General features: G+C 46.7%; 1 protein-coding gene across 2 annotated transcripts in view; it reads left to right on the forward strand.

The window, feature by feature from the left end:
* The window catches only part of LOC144595196 (high affinity cationic amino acid transporter 1-like), a 58,665-nt gene that overhangs the window by 15,981 nt on the left and 21,002 nt on the right, over positions 1–21,682 (forward strand). The window contains exons 2-4 of one of the 2 annotated variants that reach the window (XM_078402374.1): positions 8,586–8,988; positions 16,286–16,444; positions 18,590–18,764. In XM_078402374.1, coding sequence (XP_078258500.1) covers positions 8,619–8,988; positions 16,286–16,444; positions 18,590–18,764 — 704 coding nt within the window. In that variant the 5' untranslated portion in view covers positions 8,586–8,618. The remainder of the gene's footprint in view (positions 1–8,585; positions 8,989–16,285; positions 16,445–18,589; positions 18,765–21,682) is intronic. The other variant, XM_078402375.1, reaches the window with a different exon arrangement.

The raw sequence follows: 21,682 nt of genomic DNA on the forward strand, positions 1-21,682 counted from the left end.
CAGATACAGCGCGGAAACAGGCCTTTTCGGTCCACCAAGCCCGCACCGCCCAGCGATCCCCGCACATTAACACTATCCTACACACACTAGGGACAATTTTTACATTTACCCAGTCAATTAACCTACATACCTGTACGTCTTTGGAGTGTGGGGGGAAACCGAAGATCTCGGAGAAAACCCACGCAGGTCACGGGGAGAACGTACAAACTCATTACAGTACAGCACCCGTAGTCAGAATCGAACCTGAGTCTCCGGCGCTGCATTCGCTGTAAGCAGCAACTCTACCGCTGCGCCACCGTGCCGCCCTTTGTTTGTTTTGTGTGCTCTCCAGGCAGATCATACCATACGCAAGTGTAATCAAACCTTGCATGAGTACAACAGGTTGTGCAGAAGTAGAAAGGAAATGGGTGCAATTAACTATTTTTTAAATTCCATCCAAGGAAGTTGATTTTGAGTTTCCCCTCATACTTTAGGGATTAATGTATTTTTTAACTCTGAAAAAGCTGTGTCTGTGTGAATTAGGTTTGAGCAGTTTGGTTTTGTGTGTTGCGTATGGTCGCATGCTAGAGAAAGCACGGTGGCGCACCTAATGGAGCTGCTACCTTACAGTGCCAGAGATCTGGATTCAACACTGACCTTGGGTGCCGTCTGTATGAAATCCTATTAAATGCAGTGCAACGCTTGTAGTAGCTTGTAATAGTTTTGATTTATGATCAGGTAGTCATTTTCAGACAGATAGAAAATTCTGTCTAGTGATTCATGGTGTTGATTGCAATGCAGGTGCAAGCAAACTTATTGAGAAGTTGGAGTTTGGTAAACTTGCCGTAAATGTTTCGGGCTGTGGGGATAAACCTTCAGTCAAGTGCAGTATATCTGACAATACCTACTTATTGTACCTTCTGGGAAATTGTGCAGTAGTAAGGCTTGTGTTTGACCTGTTGCTTTTTTTGTTCATCCCTTCTGAAAGCGCATTATGTGCAGTGGTGCTCACAGTTGGCCTCAAGGCTAAACAAATAAAACCTTTGAATGGTATCATTTTTATTTTCTTTTGCCTGATAACTTCTCCGGCCAATTAATTTTGTATGATTCAATGGAAGCTGGCAACAGTGCATGAGTAGCTTCGGAAGATTTGCTTGATTATTTTCTTGCCTGTCAAGGTAAATTGCCAGTTGCCAGTTAATAGCTGACTAAAACTGGAATTTGTTTGAAAGTGTCTTTTTTTTTCTCTCTCCAAAATGGGGAGTGGCTGTCCACAGTATACCAAGATAGGTAAGATTTGGACTGTGGCGACAGGTTCTTGCCAATATGGAGCAATTGCTTGTATTTGCTGGTTTTTGTTTTAATGATCTCTCTAAGCTCATCTATGCAGTTTTGTTGGCAGTGGCTGGTTAAACACTGCCAGGACTAGGCAGTGATACATGGAGTAAAACTAATGTTCTAGCTCGGCATCGCTACCTATGGACGAACATTGGCTGCTATGTTAAGACAGAAAATGCCGGCAAACTCCACAGGTTAGGTAAGATCAGCAGCAGAGTTAATGTTTCTGGTTGATGGCCTTCCATCAGAATTGGTGAATGTGGCAGATAAGGCAATGTTCTGAGTTGCAGAGACAGAGTATACTGGAAAGAATTAAAAGGCACATTGGTGGTAAGATAGATTGACAGAAGCGCTGATGGTACCAGCTGAAAGAGGGTGAAGTCTGAAGGAAAAGGTGTAACTGGGGGAGGTATTAATAGAGTCATAGAGTCTTGCAGTGTGGAAACAGGCCTTCGGCCCAACTTGCCCAAAACGGCCAACATCCCCCAACTGCTCTAGTCCTACATGTTTGCGTTTGGCCTATATCCCTCTGAACGTTTCCTATCCATGTACCTGTCCAAATCTTAAACGTGTGTGATAGTACCTGCCTCAACTACCTCCTCCAGCAGCTCGTTCCATACACCCACCACCCTTTGTGTGTAAAACAAATACCCCAAAGGTTCTTATTAAATATATCCCCCTCCTCACCTTAAACCAATGTCTCCCTCTCTCTCCCCCTCTCTCTCCCCCTCTCTCTCCCCCTCTCTCTCCCCCTCTCTCTCCCCCTCTCTCTCCCCCTCTCTCTCCCCCTCTCTCTCCCCCTCTCTCTCCCCCTCTCTCTCCCCCTCTCTCTCCCCCTCTCTCTCCCCCTCTCTCTCCCCCTCTCTCTCCCCCTCTCTCTCCCCCTCTCTCTCCCCCTCTCTCTCCCCCTCTCTCTCCCCCTCTCTCTCCCCCTCTCTCTCCCCCTCTCTCTCCCCCTCTCTCTCCCCCTCTCTCTCCCCCTCTCTCTCCCCCTCTCTCTCCCCCTCTCTCTCCCCCTCTCTCTCCCCCTCTCTCTCCCCCTCTCTCTCCCCCTCTCTCTCCCCCTCTCTCTCCCCCTCTCTCTCCCCCTCTCTCTCCCCCTCTCTCTCCCCCTCTCTCTCCCCCTCTCTCTCCCCCTCTCTCTCCCCCTCTCTCTCCCCCTCTCTCTCCCCCTCTCTCTCCCCCTCTCTCTCCCCCTCTCTCTCCCCCTCTCTCTCCCCCTCTCTCTCCCCCTCTCTCTCCCCCTCTCTCTCCCCCTCTCTCTCCCCCTCTCTCTCCCCCTCTCTCTCCCCCTCTCTCTCCCCCTCTCTCTCCCCCTCTCTCTCCCCCTCTCTCTCCCCCTCTCTCTCCCCCTCTCTCTCCCCCTCTCTCTCCCCCTCTCTCTCCCCCTCTCTCTCCCCCTCTCTCTCCCCCTCTCTCTCCCCCTCTCTCTCCCCCTCTCTCTCCCCCTCTCTCTCCCCCTCTCTCTCCCCCTCTCTCTCCCCCTCTCTCTCCCCCTCTCTCTCCCCCTCTCTCTCCCCCTCTGTCTCCCCCCCTGTCTCCCCCCCCTGTCTCCCCCCCCCTGTCTCCCCCCCCTGTCTCCCCCCCCCTGTCTCCTCTCCCCCCTGTCTCTCCCCCCCCTGTCTCTCCCCCCCTGTCTCTCCCCCCCTCTCTTCTCTCCCCCCCTCTCTCCTCTCCCCCCCTCTCTCCTCTCCCCCCCTCTCTCCCCTATCTCCCCTCCCTCCTCTCCCCTCTCTCCCCTATCTCCCCTCCCCTATCTCCCCTCTCTCCTCTCCCCTCTCTCCCCTAACTCCCCTGCCTCTCTCCTCTCTCTCTCCCCCTCCCTCTCTCCCTCTCATTGCTATTGTTTCTGCTTCCACCATCTCCTCTCATGACTCAATTCATCCACTCCATGCATAACATTAGAGAAGTTAATGTCCCCTTTTGCAATAACCCCATTCTTTATATCTTTCCACGATCACCATTACCTTCCAATGGCTCTTGAGGAGGTCTATAGTATAATTCCATCATAGTGATGGCACCTTTCTTATTCCCTAGTTCTACCCTTATAGCCCTTCTGGATGAACCCTCCAAGACATCGTCTTTTATTGCTGTTGTGAGATTCATCAATATTAGTAATGCAACTCCCCACCTCTCGTGTCAGTATGCAGATGGATTCTGACCTGAACCATTGTCCATTCTCCCCACAAATGCTGCCTGACCCGCTGAGTTCCTCCAGCACTTTGTTTATTAGCACAATATTCCAGCATCTGCATTTTCTTGTGTCTCTTTTGCATCCCTGTCTCACATCTGAAATATCTGTAAACTGCAACATTATGCTGCAGTTCTTTCTTCCAACCAGGTTTCTGTAATCTCTATGATATTGTGGATCCATGTACTCATCTGCATTCTTTCTTTCGTATGTCAACTACAACAATCAAAAGTGGCAATTGGTGCTTCAGAGTACCGTAGTTGACGCTTTGCTGCAAATTTTTCCAGTTCCGTAGAACTACCCAGGGTGGACGACGAGGACGTAAAGCAGCTCCCACCCCTCATCTGCATTACCGACAATACAATACAATACAATATACAATATATCTTTATTGTCATTGTACAGGGGTACAACGAGATTGGGAATGCGCTTCCCATACGATGCAATAATTTATTTAGCTAGTCAGTATTAATTATTAATTTAAACAACCCAACAAAACAAATTGTAACAGTTTTAAAACAGAATAAAGTGCAAGTAGATCTGTGCTGGATCACTGTGCGATATGACCATCTGGCTCAGCAGGACCGGTTCATAGCAGCTATGGCCCTGGGGATGAAGCTGTTCCTAAGTCTGGAGGTGCGGGCGTAGAAGGCCTTGTATCGTCTGCCCGATGGAAGGAGTTCAAACAGACTGTTGCAGGTGTGTGAAGAGTTTTTGTGGATGCTGGTGGCTTTTCTGAGGCATCGTGTGTTGTAGATGCCCTCCAAGGCTGGTAGCTGTGTTCTGATGGTCCTCTGAGCTCTATGGACTACCCGCTGAAGAGCTTTCCTCTCTGCCTCCGTGCAGCTGAGGTACCACACAGGGATGCCATGTGTTAGGATGCTCTCTATGGTGCAGCGGTAGAATGTCCTCAGCAGCTGTTGGGGTAGACCAGACTTCTTCAGTGTTCTTAGGTAGAACAGTTGTTGCTGTGCCTTCTTGACCAGCGCAACAGTGTTATTGGACCATGTTAGGCCCTCCGAAATGTGAGTGCCCAGAAACTTGAAGCTGGACACTCTCTCCACACTGTCCCCGTTGATAAAGATCGGGGTGTATTCCCCGTTATGTGACCTACGGAAGTTGATTGATCAGCTCCTTGGTCTTGGTGGTATTTAGGGACAGGTTGTTATCAGAGCACCAATCCGCCAGGTTCTGTGGTTTGTTTCAACACCATTGGTGATCAGCCCGATCACCGTTGTGTCGTCTGCAAACTTGACAATGGTGTTGGTGTTGAATGCAGGAACACAGTCGTGTGTGAAGAGGGAGTAGAGCATGGGGCTCAGAACACAGCCCTGTGGTGTGCTGGTACTCAGGGTGATAGTGGAGGACAGGTGCGGGCCCATTCTCAATGCCTGCGGTCGCTCCAGCAGGAAGTCCAGGATCCAGTCGCATAATGACGAGCTGAGGCCTAGTTGGTGATGAGCTTGGTGGGGATGACCGTGTTGAAGGCAGAGCTATAGTCAATGAATAGCATCCTCACGTACGTGCCCTGTCTCTCCAGGTGAGTCAGGACAATGTGAAGAGCCAGAGAGATGGCATCCTCTGTGGATCTATTTGCCCATGACTATCGGAGTTAGGGCAACCGGACGGTAGTCGTTCAGGTTGGTGATCTTTGCTTTTTTCGGCACTGGCACTATGGTAGCCGACTTCAGGCACTTGGGACCGTAGCCAGAGATAGTGACAGGTTAAAGATCCTGGTGAATACCTCAGCCAACTGTTCAGCACAGTCCTTAAGTACCCTTCCTTGAACTCCATCCGGGCCTGCAGCCTTGCGTGGGTTGACCCTTTGCAGAGAGCGTTGTACTTCCTGTGTGCTCAGTTGCAAGACCAGTCCCTCCGCCTCGGATGGGGTTCTTCCACTCAAGGTGGTGTTACCAGTTTCGAAGCGGGCAAAAAAGGTGTTTAGCTCGTTGGTTAGTGTCATATCGCTGTGGGGGCAGGCAGGGCTGCTCTTGTAGCCAGTGATGTCCCTGACACCCTGCCACATGCTTCTGGTGTCCGTGGTGTTGAAGTGGTCTTCCACCCGTTGGCCCTTTTAATACCTCTGTTCAGGTTTGATCTGGCAACACTGTATGCTGAAGTATCACCAGATTTAAAGGCATTGTTGCGTGCCCTCAGCAGGTTCTGTACCTCCTTATTCATCCAGGGTTTCCGGTTTGGGAACATCTTTATTTCCTTCTCCTCCGTGACATTCTCCACACAGCAGTTGATGTAGGAGAGCACAGTGGATGGGCATTCCTCCAAGTCTACCTCTGAACCGCAGGTCGCCTGCTGTGCAAACAGGTCCCAGTCGGTGCGATCAAAGCAGTCCTGGAGTTGTTGGGTGGCATCCTCGGGCCATATTTTGACCGTCTTTGTTGTAGGTTTGGTTTTGCGGATGAGGGGTTTGTATGCGGGCAGTAGAAGCAGTGAGAGGTGATCGGATTGTCCCAGGGGTGGGCAGGGGAGAGCTCTGTAGGCGTCCTTTATGTTGGTATATACCTTATCCAGCGTGTTTGAGCCCCTAGTAGGGCAATGCACATGCTGGTGGAATTTGCGGAGCGCGGCTTGTATGTCGACCTGATTAAAGTCCCCGGCAACAATGAAGGCGCCGTTGGGGTGGGCATCCTGCTGCTTGCAGATGGCCGAGTGCAGCTGTGCTAGCGCTAGGTTAGCATTAGCCTGTGGGGGAATGTATGCGGCCATGATGATGACCACAGTAAACTCCCGCGGCAGATAGAACGGCCTACATTTGAGCAGTAGGTACTCCAGGTCTGGGGAACAGTAGCTCTCTATTGCGGAGTGGTTGGTGCACCAGTCATTGTTAATGTAGATACAGAGCCCACCGCCCTTGCTCTTACCGGAGTCCTTTGTTCTATTGGCCCGGTTCGTTAGCTCCACAGCCCCGTCGGGAACCAGCGCGTTGAGCCACGTCTCCGTGAAGATCAGCGCGCATCAGTCTTTCAGGGATCGCTGGGTGTTGATCCATAGCCTTACCTCATCCAGCTTGTTGGAGAGTGACCGGACATTGGCGAGAAAGATGCTTGGTAGGGATGGTCTTTGTGGGGCCCTCCGTAGCCTGGCCTGCACCCCCGCTCTCCGGCCACGTTTTTGCTTCCTCTCCCTGCGCTGGCTCCGTCTCCATCCCTCCGGTGTGGTGGTCCAGGGGCCTGTTCTACCTAGCTCCGTCGGGATTTTGGTGAGGGTTTTGTAGTACTCACCAGCCAGTCTCTCGCAGCCGCATCCTATGTTGAGCAGCTCTGTGCGGCTCCATGTGCAGTCCGCCTTCCGGGAGCTGCAGTGCCTTGGGGGACGCGTTGCCGTTGGTGTTGCCGTTGGCCCTGCCGCTGCCGTTGGCCCTGCCGCTGCCGTTGGCCCTGCCGCTGCCGTTGGCCCTGCCGTTGCCGCTGGGTCCGGACTCACCGCCACGGGCTCCGACTGGATTCCTGTGCGGGTAAGGTTTTTCCCACCGCTGCTGGGCTACTCCGTGCGTGGTTTGCAGCGCTTTGGAGAGCGCGATGTTGTGTCTGGACGTGCTGCCGCCCGCACCGTCCCAAAATACTTGTTTAGTACCTACATCCAAGCACACATTTCCTCCTTTATCCAGCATGGTCCAGCTTCCTCCCTATTCAAAACAATCTTAAAACTTTTTGAGTTATGATCGTTATCTCCAAAATGCTTTTGCACTATGAGAGTGAAGAAATTAATATATCAGATGCTGAATTCTTGAATCTGGTTGAACTATCTGATAGTTTTGTTGAAACTTGATGGATGGGACAAGGCAGCTCAGTTTCCTGATAAATTGATGGCTGCCTGAAATGGCAAACCACCAGTGTGCTGATTTGGTATTTTTTAGGCCTTGTGTGTTCGTTGGGGAATTAGACAATGTTTATTGGGGTTTCAGCAAGAACCAGTTAACCTTGGAGCAGTGGAATGCTATGTGTGGTCAGGAATCTCAAGAAGAGACTGGATTAGTTGATTGATTACTGTAACTGCATGCTGGTATCTCGCTTAATGTGTTCTCAGGGCTGAGAGCACGAATAGAATCATTGCTGCGTTGAACCATTGTAGGATTGCATATAGTGACGTGTTACTGACACTTCTGTGCTGAAAATCCAACAGAAACTCCTGCCCTCATTGCTGCACAAAGAACCAAAAGCTGCCCAGGCTATTAATTGCCCCATGCCTTGGTGTGACGTTGTAGAGCTAAGGTCTGCACCCTGGCTGGTGCGGTAGGTGTGGTTATTCTTGAGCACAGGTGCCACCTGCTCTCTGGGTTGATGGACTGCCATGAGTTAATTGTCTCTTTCACACTTAACATTGGATGTGCTGTAAGTCAGGTAGGTGGCATTTGTTTGAGTACTTTAACCAGATGATATCAGCTGTATGCACAATACTGTTTGAGAATAGTTGACATATGCAATGATTTCAAACCATGTTAGTACAACCTGCAAACTGCGGTTTGCCTCATTTGGATGCAGCAATAAATAAATTAAATAAATACTCAACAGACCATTATTCCTGCCGTGTTCATTATCCTGTTTTTCTTATTAAGCTTGGTTTTAATCTCTAACTTCTCACTCACTCTACTGCTCTGGTTCCCAAACTCCCTACCGTGTGAGTTTAGACTCTTTCCAAGTAGCTCAAGCAAGCCTCCCTGCAAGGAACTGGTGCTAGATTCAAATGTGTATTTTTTACTTTAGAAGGACTTTATTCAAACTATTGGGCAGATATATCAAAAATATTCCTCTTGAATAAAATTCAAAGGGAAAAGGAATTGTTTTGAGTGGTGTCAGTAACAACTAGCATGTGACAGCACACTAGCGTAAACTATTAGTCTTGATTTATTTCTAAGCATGCAGTCTTGTTGAACATTATATTGGCATATTTTGTTGGCTTAACTATATTCACAAGTACAACTCTGAAATTGTTTTGTAACTATGAATATACTAAATACAGAACTGCCTGACCTGCTGAGTTACTCCAGCATTTTGTGAATAAATACTAAATACAGAAGATGATTTTCTTGTGCTCATCACTATCTTTCCTTTCATTTTAGGTTTGGATTGTTTGGCAGACCTGGTCTTCAAAGATGGATTGTAAAAAGCTTATTTATTTTGGACGTCAGCTCTTCCGTCGTAAATACGTGGACTGCAGTACTGAAGAAACCAGACTTGCCAGATGCTTGAACACACTGGACTTGGTTGCGCTTGGCGTTGGCAGTACTCTTGGGGCAGGAGTCTATGTATTGGCTGGAGCAGTGGCCCGGGAAAATTCTGGACCTGCCATTGTTATCTCGTTCTTGATTGCAGCTCTGGCATCTGTGCTTGCAGGACTCTGTTATGCCGAGTTTGGCGCAAGGGTCCCCAAGACAGGTTCTGCTTACCTTTACAGCTATGTTACAGTTGGGGAACTTTGTGCTTTCATTACTGGCTGGAATCTCATCCTTGCTTATGTAATTGGTAAGTGCAGGATTACTGTAGAAATGTATACACCGAACATTTCACTGATGTTGAGAGTGGAGATTTGAAGTCTGCTAGATAGAAGAGGAATGGTAACTTTTTCAAAGCTCCTCTTGGGAGGAGTTGGCTGCGCCTAACGGCTGCGGCTCTCTGGCAGTCTGTTGTCTTTTTTTCTTTTTTTTTGTTTGTGTCGGTGTTGGGATGGTTTTTGTTTCTGTTTTTGGCTGTGTATGTGTGGTGGGGGTGTGTGGTGGGGGTGTGGGGTGGGGTGGGGGGGTGGGGCGGGGGGAAACCTTTATTTTATTAGGTCTCTTCCCCGGGGCGCGGCTCGGCTGCGGGCCTTAACATTGCCGGCGCAGCTCGGCTGCGGGACGTTTCAGTGCCTGGTGCGGCTCGGCTGCGGGCCTTAACATTGCCGGCGCAGCTCGGCTGCGGGACGTTTCAGTGCCCGGTGCGGCTCGGCTGCGGGCCTTAACATTGCCGGCGCAGCTCGGCCGCGGGACGTTTCAGTGCCCGGTGCGGCTCGGCCGCTGGACTTAACATCGCCCGGTGCGGCCGCGGGACGTTTCAGTGCCCGGTGCGGCTCGGCCGCGGGACGTTTCAGTGCCCGGTGCGGCTCGGCCGCTGGACTTAACATCGCCCGGTGTGGCCGCGGGACGTTTCAGTGCCCGGTGTGGCCGCGGGACGTTTCAGTGCCCGGTGCGGCTCGGCCGCGGGACGTTTCAATGCCCGGTGCGGCTTGGCCGCTGGACTTAAAATCGCCCGGTGTGGCCGCGGGACGTTTCAGTGCCCGGCGCGGCTTGGCCGCTGGACTTAACATCGTCAGCGCTGTTCGGCCGCGGGACGTTTCAGTGCCCGGTGCGGCTCGGCCGTTGGACTTAACATCGCCCGGTGTGGCCGCGGGACGTTTCGGTGCCCGGGGCGGCTCGGCCGGGGGGCCTTCCATCCCCTTGCGGGGGCTGTGCGTGTCGTTTGCCTCGGTAGGGGTCGAGCTGCCTGTCCGTGGGTGCGGGGGGAAGAGAGGGGAAGTTTTGTTGCCTCCATCACAGTGAGGGGGTGTTTGGAGTCACTGTGATGGATGTTTGTGTTGGGGTCGGGTGTCCTGTGTTCTTTTCTTTTTGCTGTATTTTGTGTGACTGCTGAAATTTCGCTCGGTGTTGTGCCGAGTGACAATAAAGTGTTGTTATGTTATGTTATGTTATGTTATGTTATGTTAGTGAGATACTGATATGTACAGACAAAGATCTTGGGTTTCATGCCAGCACTGTTTTTGGACTAGTTCCTGGATCTCTGCTGCTGAGTGAGACTTAGCTGATCTGAATTAAATTTCGGGCAGTTCAATGACTTGCTGTTAGAAAAGAGTGAGTGTGAGTGAATATGCTTCAGGTTCGTTCATCATGAATGGAGTCTTCACCTAACTAGTTTACTAATGCTGATTTAAGTATTATATAAATAATTATCTCTCCTGTCTTTTGGCCTTGCTTTTCCATTATCCTTCCTTCTACTTCTTCCCCCTTATTCCACTACCTCCATCATCACCACTCTGCCCTCTTGCCCTCTCTCTGAAACTTCCCTTTTTGCCTTCTTTCCTCTCCCCTGTTTTAGAAACATAGAACATAGAAAATAGGTGCAGGAGGAGGTCATTCAGCCCTTCGAGCCAGCACCGCCATTCATTGTGATCATGGCTGATCATCCACAATCAGTAACCTGTGCCCAACTTCTCCCCAAATCCCTTGATTCCACTAGCCCCCAGAGCTCTATCTAACTCTCTCTTAAATTCATCCAGTGATTTGGCCTCCACTGCCCTCTGTGGCAGAGAATTCCACAAATTCACAACTCTCTGGGTGAAAAAGTTCCTACTCACCTCAGTTTTAAATGGCCTCCCCTTTATTCGAAGGGCCCCTGGTTCTGGACTCGCCCAACATTGGGAACATTTTTCCTGCATCTAGCCAGTCCAGTCCTTTTATAATTTTATATGTCTCTATAAGATCCCCTCTCATCCTTCTAAACCCCAGTGAATACAAGCCTAGTCTTTTCAATCTTTCCTCATATGACTGTCCCGCCATCCCAGGGATCAATCTCAAGAAACGTAGCTGCACTGCCTCAATTACAAGGAGATCCTTCCTCAAATTAGGAGACCAAAACTGTACACAATACTCCAGATGTGGTATCACCAGAGCCCTATACAACTACAGAAGAACCTCTTTACTCCTATACTCAAATCCTCTCGTTATGAAGGCCAACATGCCATTAGCTTTCTTCACTGCCTGCTGTACCTGCACGCCAACTTTCAGTGACTGGTGTACAAGGACACCCAGGTCTCGCTGCACTTCCCCTTTACCTAACCTGACACCATTGAGATAATAATCTGCCTCCTTGTTTTTGCAGCCAAAGTGGATAACCTCACATTTATCTACATTATACTGCATCTGCCATGCATCTGCCAACTCACTCAACCTGTCCAGGTCACCCTGCAACCTCCTAACATCCTCTTCGCAGTTCACACTGCCACCCAGCTTTGTGTCATTTGCAAACTTGCGAGTGTTACTTCTAATTCCTTCATCCAAATCATTAATATATATGGTAAATAGTTGCGGCCCCAACACCGAGCCTTGCGGCACTCCACTCGCCACTGCCTGCCATTCTGAAAAGGACCTGTTTACTCCTACTCTTTGCTTCCTGTCTGCCAACCAATTCTCTATCTATGTCAACACCCAACCCCCAATACCATGTGCTCTAATTTTGTTCACCAATCTCCCATGTGGGACCTTATCAAAGGCATTCTGAAAGTCTAGATGCACTACATCCACTGGCTCCCCTTCATCCATTTTACTTGTCACATCCTCAAAAAATTCCAGAAGATTAGTCAAGCATGATCTCCCTTTCATAAATCCATGCTGACTTGGACTTATCCTTTTACTGCTATCCAAATGCACCGTTATTACCTCTTTAATAATTGGCTCCAACACATTCCCCACCACCGAAGTCAGGCTAACTGGTCTGTAACTCCCCGTTTACTCTCTCTCGCTCCTTTCTTGAAAAGTGGGATAACATTAGCTATCCTCCAATCCACAGGAACTGATCCTGAATCTATTGAGCATTGGAAAATGATCACCAATGCGTCCACTATTTCTAGAGCCACCTCCCTGAATACCCTGGGATGCAGACCATCAGGCCCTGGGGATTTATCAACCTTCAGTCCCATCAGTACCCAATACTATTTCTCGCCTAATGCAAATTTCTTTCAGTTCCTCTATCCCCCTAGATCTTCTGTCCTCTAGTACATCTGGGTGATTGTTTGTGTCTTCCTTAGTGAAGACAGATCCGAAGTACCTGTTCAACTCTTCTGCCATTTCCTTGTTACCCATAATAATTTCACCCGTGTCTGCCTTCAAGGGACCCACATTTTTTCTTTGCTAATCTTTTTCTCTTAACATATCTAAAGAAGCTTTTACTGTCCTTTATATTCTTGGCCAGCTTCCCTCGTACTTCATCTTTTCAGCCTGTATTGCCCGTTTTGTTACCTTCTGTTTGAAAGTTTCTCAATCCTCTGGCCTCCCGCTACTCTTTCCTATGTTATACATCTTTTCTTTTAGTTTTATTCCATCCCTAACTTCCCTTGTCAGCCATGGTTGCCTCCTACTCTCCTTAAAATCTTTCTCCATCCTCTGTTGATGCTTTGCTTGAAGGCAATGCTTGGCCTGCACGGTGGTTACTTCAGATTGAATGTTTGAGTTTTGTGTGTTTGCTTAGCTACTCGTTTAAGAAAAAACATTGCTCTAATCCCAGTACTTCCGTGTAGATTATGTAGAATGTTTGAGAGAGACCGGCAACAGGAATTCAAATTGAATGTAACTTTATGCTTTCATGCTTGAATATCAAGTTATCTCACCGTTTCATCACAGGGGGTTAGAGAGGTGGAAAGGGGTGTTTTGACAGTTGTTTATTTGCCATCTGAAATTTGTTGTGTGATTGACAAAGTGGAGAATGGGCTTATTACATCTTTGATATTTCTGCTTTTACTTAATTCAATTGAAGTTAGAGTTAGTATTTCAGAGATAGACACAAATTGCTGGAGTAACTCAGCGGGACAGGCAGCATCTCCTGAGAGAAGGAATGGGTGACATTTCAGGTCAATACCCTTCTTCAGAGTCGAAATGTTACCCATTCCTTCTGTCCAGAAATGCTGCTTGTCCCGCTGAGTTACTCTAGCATTTTTTGTCTATCTTTGGTTTAAACCAGCATCTTCCTTCCTACACATTTAATATTTCAGGGGTTAGGCTTGTTTATCTTTGGGTTAGCCCACAATAAATCGAGGCTGGTTGGACTGTAAGACTTTATCACGATGTAATTGCGGAAATCCATTGATGTGTGAGAATAGGATCAGACCCTTCGCTCCACAATGTCTGTGCCCAGCATGATGCTGATCCAACTCTTAGCTGCCTGCATACAATCTGTATCCCTCCATTTCCTGCTTGTGCATGTGCCTAAACGAAACTATTATATCTGCCTCCACCTGCCACCCCTGGCAGCACGTTCCAAGCACCAGGCATGTGAATTTTGCGGATTTGCGCATTTTTAAAATCCTTTTTCAGCGCTTTTTGCATGATTTCCGCGTTTTTCACTTTGCCAAAATCGCGTTTACCTACGGAGAAATCGGATCGGGGAAAAAAAGGATGCTTCGCCTTGTAATGAACACTAGGGTTCCGTTAGAGGTCGCTAGGGGTTCCGCGAGAAATCCCCTGCGCCCTGGAAGTCTCCCCGGAAATGTGGCACCTAGGCTGGGCAAGGCAGCCAATCTTGACCTCATTGGGACTTCCACGGCCGATCGGTGGGTTGAATGTGCAACCAGTGGCTAGGGCTCTGGAACTCCAGCCCAGCTGGTGCCAGCACATCCATCCCCATAGCCGACTTCCTTGGCTGGCTACATAAACCAACAAAGCTCTGGAACCAAGAGTGCCAGAAAATCAGTGGTGGAACTGTAATGAGTAAATATTAAATTTAAGTGCAAGATTATATAACTAAATTAATTAAGACGGGGTTAAAATATAAAACACAGCAGAAAAGCCAATTACCACCTTTTTGGGCTGAATATCAATTAATGTGCAAATTTACTTAAATGTTATTTGTATACAGTAACATATTCACATTATTTTGTAATGTCCGTTTTTACTTTGAAATGCACTAAAAGAGGCTTGAAACTGGTAATTTTGTGTGTCAATTTTCAAAACAAAATCCGATTTTTTGATCCGCGTTGTACGCCTCGTGCAAGCGCTCGGCTCATTTCCTCTTTTTTTTTTTACCTCACGTGCCTGAAGCACTCGCCACCCTCTGTAAAACAAAACTTGGTCCGCACATTTCCTTTTAAACTCTGCTCCTCTATTGCTTTAATGCCTTCTCGTATTTGATATTTCCACCCTGAAAAAAGGTTCTAGCTATATACCAATAGACAATAGGTGCAGGAGTAGGCCATTCGACCCTTCGAGCCAGCATTGCCATTCAATGTGATCATAGCTGATCATTCATAATCAGTACCCCGTTTCTGTCCTCCACCCAATACCCCCTAACTCCGCTATTATTAAGAGCTCTATCTAACTCTCTTGAAAGTATCCAGAGAATCGGCCTCCACTGCCTTCTGAGGCAGAGAATTCCACAGATTGACAACTCTCTGAGTGAAAAAGTTTTTCCTTATCTCAGTTCTAAATGGCCTGCCCCTTATTCTTAAACTGTGGTCCCTGGTTCTGGACTCCCCCAACATTGGGAACATGTTTCCTGCCTCTAACGTGTCCAATCCCTTAAGAATTTTATATGTTTCAATAAGATCCCCTCTCATCCTTCTAAATTCCAGTGTATACAAGCTCAGTCGCTCCAGTCTTTAAACATAAGACAGTCCCGCCATTCCAGGAATTAACCTAGTGAACCTATGCTGCACTTCCTCAATAGCAAGAATGCCCTTCCTCAAATTTGGAGACCAAAACTGCACACAGTACTCCAGGTGCGGTCTCACTAGGGCCCTGTACAACTGCAGAAGAACCTCTTTGCTCCTATACTCAACTCCTTTTGTCATGAAGGCCAACATGCCATTAGCTTTCTTCACTGCCTGCTGTACTTGCATGCTTATTTTCAGTGACTGACACCCAGATCTCATTGTACTTCCCCTTTTCCTAACTTGACACCATTCAGATAATAATCTGCCTTCCTGTTCTTACCACCAAACTGGATAGCCTCACATTTATCCACATTAAACTGCATCTGCCATGCATCTGCCCACTCACACAACCTGTCCAAGTCACCCTGCATCCTCATAACATCCTCCTCACACTTCACACTGCCACCCAGCTTTGTGTCATCTGCAAATTTGCTTATGTTACTTTTAATCCCTTCATCTAATTCATGAATGTATATTGTAATTATAGCGGTACCCCACTAGTCACTGCCTGCCATTCTGAAAAGGACCCGTTAATCCCTACTCTTTGTTTCCTGTCTGCCAACCAATTTTCTATCCATGTCAGTACCCTACCCCCAATACCATGTGCTCTAATTTTGCCCACTAATCTCCTATGTGGGACCTTGTCAAAGGCTTTCTGAAAGTCCATGTACACTACATCCACTGGCTCTCCCTTGTCCATTTTCCTAGTTACATCCTCAAAAAATACCTGAAGATTAGTCAAGCATGATTTACCCTTCGTAAATCCTTGCTGACTCGGAACAATCCTGTTACTACTATCCCAATTTTGATCAGTAACTAAATAATGCAACCCGTACCCAAATCGCAGAGAGTGCATTTGTTTGAGTAACCAGATGATATCAGCCCTGGGCACAATACTGTTTGAGAATAGTTGACATATGCAATGATTTCAAACCATTTACATTACCTCAACTCTTAGTAAGATGTCAATTATTTAAGTTTACTATTGTCAGATATGTTAATACAACCTGCAAACAGTGGTTTGTCTCATTTGGATACTGAATGATGGTTCATTTATTCTCGGCTTTGCTTGCATTAATCGAATATCACAGAATTTTTCTGTCACATATGTTACAATGGACTGTTACTTAAAAAGAACTGAAATGCAGTAATATATTTCGAAAGATCAGTTTGTCTACTATCTCTAACATTGCTTTAACTACTGCAGTCTACATGTGAAAATGTTAAATTAGATATAAATTCAGCTTAATTGAAATGTTTGACACTGTTGAAATAGATTCTTTGTGTTTAACGTTCTCATAAGGAAATATTAATTCTAATTTCTGATGTAATAACCAGCAACAAATAGTGTTTTTCTCTCTGACATAGGAACTGCAAGTGTTGCAAGAGCATGGAGTGCGACATTTGATGAGCTCATTGGTAAACGCATTGAAATATTCTGTCGTCAACATATGGCAATGAAAGCCCCAAGCATATTGGCAGAGTACCCGGATATCTTTGCTGTATTCATAATCTTTCTGCTAACAGGCATGTATTCTTCTTCAGTACGACTGACTGATTTCAAATCTTGTGAATCATTTAGCTACTTTAAATGTGAAATGACAGAATGTGTACAACAGACACTTAAGTAATTACAAATTTAATTGATGTGACATGACTGCAATACTCTGGAAATTGAGCAAAGATCTTTTAATTTTCAAATACTGTAACCATATAAGTATTTGTATTCAGTAGGGTCCCTACTGAATTATCATTGCAGGAATTGCTTAAAACTTAGGGACTAGTTTACTTGGCTGTTCTGGAAGAGGAAGATTTGTTTGATTACTTACGGCAATAGGTATTATTAGAAGCGCCACTATACATTGTCTGCCCATAATTGCATGAGAATATGATGATTCTCCCTTGTATAACAGGTATAACAGAGCTTTATTTGTCGTTCGGCACCGAAGTACCGAACGAAACTACATAGCAGTCATAGAAAAAAAGAACACAAGACACATAACCCCAACACAAATGTCCATCACAGTGACTCCAAACACCCCCTCACTGTGATGGAGGCAACAAAACTTCCACTCTCTTCCCCACGCCCACGGACAGACAGCTCGTCCCCGACCGACCCGCACAGTCCCCGCACCGGGCGCTGAAACGTCCCGCGGCTGAACCGGGCGATGAAAGGCCCGCGACCAAGCCTTGAGCAGGTAAGTCCAGTGGCCGAGCCGCACCGGGCGATGTAAAGTCCCGTGGTCGAGCCGCACCAGCGATGTTAAGTCCCGTGGCCGAGCCGCACCGGGCGATGTTAAGTCCCGTGGTCGAGCTGCACCGGGCGATGTTAAGTCCCGCAGTCGAGCCGCACCAGCGATGAAAAGACCCGCAGCCGAGCCGCACCGGGCGATGTTAAGTCCCGCAGCCGAGCTGCACCGGGCGATGTTAAGTCCCGCAGCCGAGCCGCACCAGCGATGTAAAGTCCCGCGGCCGAGCCGCACCGGGCGATGTTAAGTCCCGCAGCCGAGCCGCACCGGGCACTGTTAAGTCCCGCAGCCGAGCCGCACCGGGCGATGTTAAGTCCAGCGGCCGAGCCGCTCCGGGCACTGTTAAGTCCCGCAGCCGAGCCGCACCGGGCGATGTAAAGTCCCGCGGCCGAGCTGCACCGGGCACTGTTAAGTCCAGCGGCCAAGCCGCACCGGGCGATGTAAAGTCCAGCGGCCAAGCCGCACCGGGCGATGTTAGGCCCCGCAGCCGAGCCGCATCCCGCGCCGTGAGGAAGAGAAAAGTCCCCCCCCCCCCACACCACCACCCCCTCCCACACATACACAACCAAAAAAATATATAAAAACCACCCCAACACCGACACACAACAAAAAAAAAAAAGGAAAAAAGACGAACAGACTGCTAGTGAGCCGCTGCCGTTAGGCGCCGCCACTTCCGTCCTACTGAAGATGTTTTCTTGATGCTGTTGAAGTACGGAGTTCCAGGATTTTTACTCCACTTGACCCTTTCAAAATCAGTAACACAGATAAGACAAATTCTTTCTTTGTATTCTTCTTTTGCCTCCATGTCTTTAATTTGACCCTGAATGACGCAAGGTGTTGAGTATTCCAGGTGATTTTCCTTTTATTTGTTATTTCACCATTGTTGCTATATTAATAGTGCTCTCTATTTGAATAGCTCCTGAAGGTTTGTTGAACTGAATGCAGTCTGGGTTTGGATTTAATATGCATGTCTGTGGATTCAACAACATCCTTAGTTTCCATTAAAAACAATTGCTAGAAGAACTTGGCTGGTCAAGCAGCATCTGTGGAAAGAGAAACCATTAAATGATTCAATGGCTACATAATTTCACCCTGTTAGACATCCCCTTTGATCCATCCATTGCTCACCCCACCTTCTCAACTTGCTTTCTCTCTTTCTCAGTTCTGATGAAGAGTCTTTGACCCCAAACATTTGACTGGCTTTTTCCACAGATGCTGCTTAATATACTGGGTTTCAGATTCCAGCATCTGTAATATTATTTCCTTTCCTTAGTTTCCATGTCAACCATATTACAGTTCAATTTTTAGAAATTCTGTTAATTTGTATAATCTTTTGGATCATCATTTAGTATGTGTGTGGGTGTTCAGAAGGATTTTATAAGAGGAATACTCGTTTATGATGCATGTTATTTTTTTTGTGCAGGATTATTATCGTTTGGCGTGAAGGAGTCTGCAATGGTGAACAAAGTCTTCACCTGCATCAATGTACTTGTGCTATGTTTCGTCATGGTATCCGGCTTTGTAAAAGGTTCATTGAAGAATTGGCAGCTCAGTGAGAATACTTTTATTAATGGGACAAATGGCACTGGCTCCGAGAAGTGAGTGGGGAAAATACAATTTTTCCTGATGATTAACTTGAAATGGTGAAAATTTTCTGTCTGCCTTGTCAGTAAGAGTGAGGAAGAAGTAATGCGCAAACCAGAGAGATTGGCATAAAAACAGAAATAGATGCAACTGCAGAAGGGCGCAAATATCACAGAAGCTATTAGACAAATCAATATCCAATATATGAGGGGTGAAGTATGATGCCTGTGAATAGTAAAATGGGGAGGGAGAGAGAAAATATGAATTAAAGAATACAGAACTACAAGTGAGATACAACTTATAGAGGAAGTCCAAATTCAGCAACGTCAGAGAAACTTGGTGCGTTTTAAAATGTGTTGCATTGGACAGCATTGATGATTAAAATTCATTTTTTTAACTACAGCATGGAAACAGGCCTGTCCGGCCCTACCAGTCCACGCCGACCATTATCCCTGACCTAGTCTCATCTACCTGCACTCAGACCATAACCCTCCAATCCCCTCCTATCCATATACCTATCCAATTTACTCTTAAATAATAAAATCGAGCCAGCCTCCACCACTTCCACCGGAAGCCCATTCCATACAGCCACAACCCTCTGAGTAAAGAAGTTCCCCCTCATGTTACCCCTAAACCTTTGTCCCTCAATTCTGAAGCTATGTCCCCTTGTTGGAATCTTCCCCACTCTCAAAGGGAAAAGCCTACCCACGTCAACTCTGTCCGTCCCTCTCAAAATTTTAAAAACCTCTATCAAGTCCCCCCTCAACCTTCTACGCTCCAAAGAATAAAGACCCAACCTGTTCAACCTCTCTCTGTAGCCTAAGTGCTGAAACCCAGGCAACATTCTAGTAAATCTCCTCTGTACCCTCTCCATTTTGTCGACATCCTTCCTATAATTTGGCGACCAGAACTGCACACCATACTCCAGATTCGGCCTCACCAATGCCCTGTACAATTTCAACATTACATCCCAACTTCTATACTCGATGCTCTGATTTATAAAGGCAAGCATACCAAACGCCTTCTTCACCACCCTATCCACATGAGATTCCACCTTCAGGGAACAATGCACAGTTATTCCCAGATCCCTCTGTTCCACTGCATTCCTCAATTCCCTACCATTTACCCTGTACGTCCTATTTTGATTTGTCCTACCAAAATGCAGCACCTCACACTTATCAGCATTAAACTCCATCTGCCATCTTTCAGCCCACCCTTCCAAAAGGCCCAAGTCTCTCTGTAGACTTTGAAAATCTACCTCACTATCAACTACTCCACCTATCTTAGTATCATCTGCATATTTACTAATCCAATTTGCCACACCATCATCCAGATCATTAATGTAAATGACAAACAACAGTGGACCCAACACAGATCCTTGGGGCACTCCACTAGACACTGGCCTCCAACCTGACATACAATTGTCAACCGTTACCCTCTGGTATCTCCCATTCAGCCATTGTTGAATCCATCTTGCAACCTCACTATTAATACCCAACGATTTAACCTTCTTAATCAACCTTCCATGTGGAACCTTGTCAAATGCCTTACTGAAGTCCATATAGACAACATCCACAGCCTTGCCCTTATCAATTTCCCTGGTAACCTCTTCAAAAAATTCAAGAAGATTAGTCAAACATGACCTTCCAGGCACAAATCCATGTTGACTGTTTCTAATCAGGCCTTGATTATCCAAATATTTATATATATTGTCCCTAAGTATCTTTTCCATTAATTTTCCCACCACAGACGTCAAACTAATAGGTCTATAATTGCTAGGTTTATTTTTAGAACCTTTTTTAAACAAAGGCACAACATGCGCAATGCGCCAATCTTCCGGCACCATCCCTGTTTCTAATGACGTTTGAAATATTTCCGTCATAGCCCCTGCTATTTCTGCACTAACTTCCCTCAATGTCCTAGGGAATATCCTATCAGGACCTGGAGACTTATCCACTTTTATATTCTTCAAAAGTGTCCGTACCTCCTCTTCTTTAATCCTCCTAATTTCCATCACTACTCTACTTGTTTCGCTTACCTCACATAATTCAATATCCTTCTCCTCGGTAAATACCGAAGAAAAGAAATTGTTTAATATCTCCCCCATTTCTTCCGGCTCAGCACATAGCTGTCCACTCTGACTCTCTAATGGACCAATTTTATCCCTCACTATCCTTTTGCTATTGACATATCTGTAGAACCCCTTGGGGTTTACTTTTACATTACTTGCCAAAGCAGCCTCATATCTTTTTTTCGCTTTTCTAATTTCCTTTTTAAGATTCCTTTTACATTCTTTATATTCCTCAAGAACCTCATTTACTCCCTGCCGCTTATATTTATTGTATATCTCCCTCTTTTTCCGAACCAAGTGTCCAATTTCCCTGGAAAACCACGGCTCTTTCAAATTATTATTCTTTCCTTTCCACCGAACAGGGACATAAAGACTCTGTACTCTCAAAATTTCACCTTTAAATATCCTCCATTTCTCTATTATATCCTTTTCATAAAACAACAATTTCCATTTCACTCCTTTTAAATCCTTTCTCATCTCCTCAAAATTAGCCTTTCTCCAATCCAAAATCTCAACCCTTGGTCCAGATTTGACCTTCTCCATAATGATATTGAAACTAATGGCATTATGATCACTAGACCCAAAGTGCTCCTCAACACATACCTCCGTCACCTGACCCATCTCATTTCCTAAACAGGAGGTCCAACACTGCCCCTTCTCTGGTAGGCACCTCTACGTATTGCTGCAAAAAACTATCCTGCACACATTTTACAAACTCCAAACCATCCAGCCCTTTAACAGAATGTGATTCCCAGTCTATATACGGAAAATTGAAATCACCCACAATCACCACTCTGTGCTTACTACTAATATCTGCTATCTCCTTACATATTTGCTCTTTCAATTCTCGTTCCCTATTTG

Source organism: Rhinoraja longicauda, chromosome 7, assembly GCF_053455715.1.
Source record: "Rhinoraja longicauda isolate Sanriku21f chromosome 7, sRhiLon1.1, whole genome shotgun sequence".
NCBI lineage: Eukaryota > Metazoa > Chordata > Chondrichthyes > Rajiformes > Arhynchobatidae > Rhinoraja > Rhinoraja longicauda.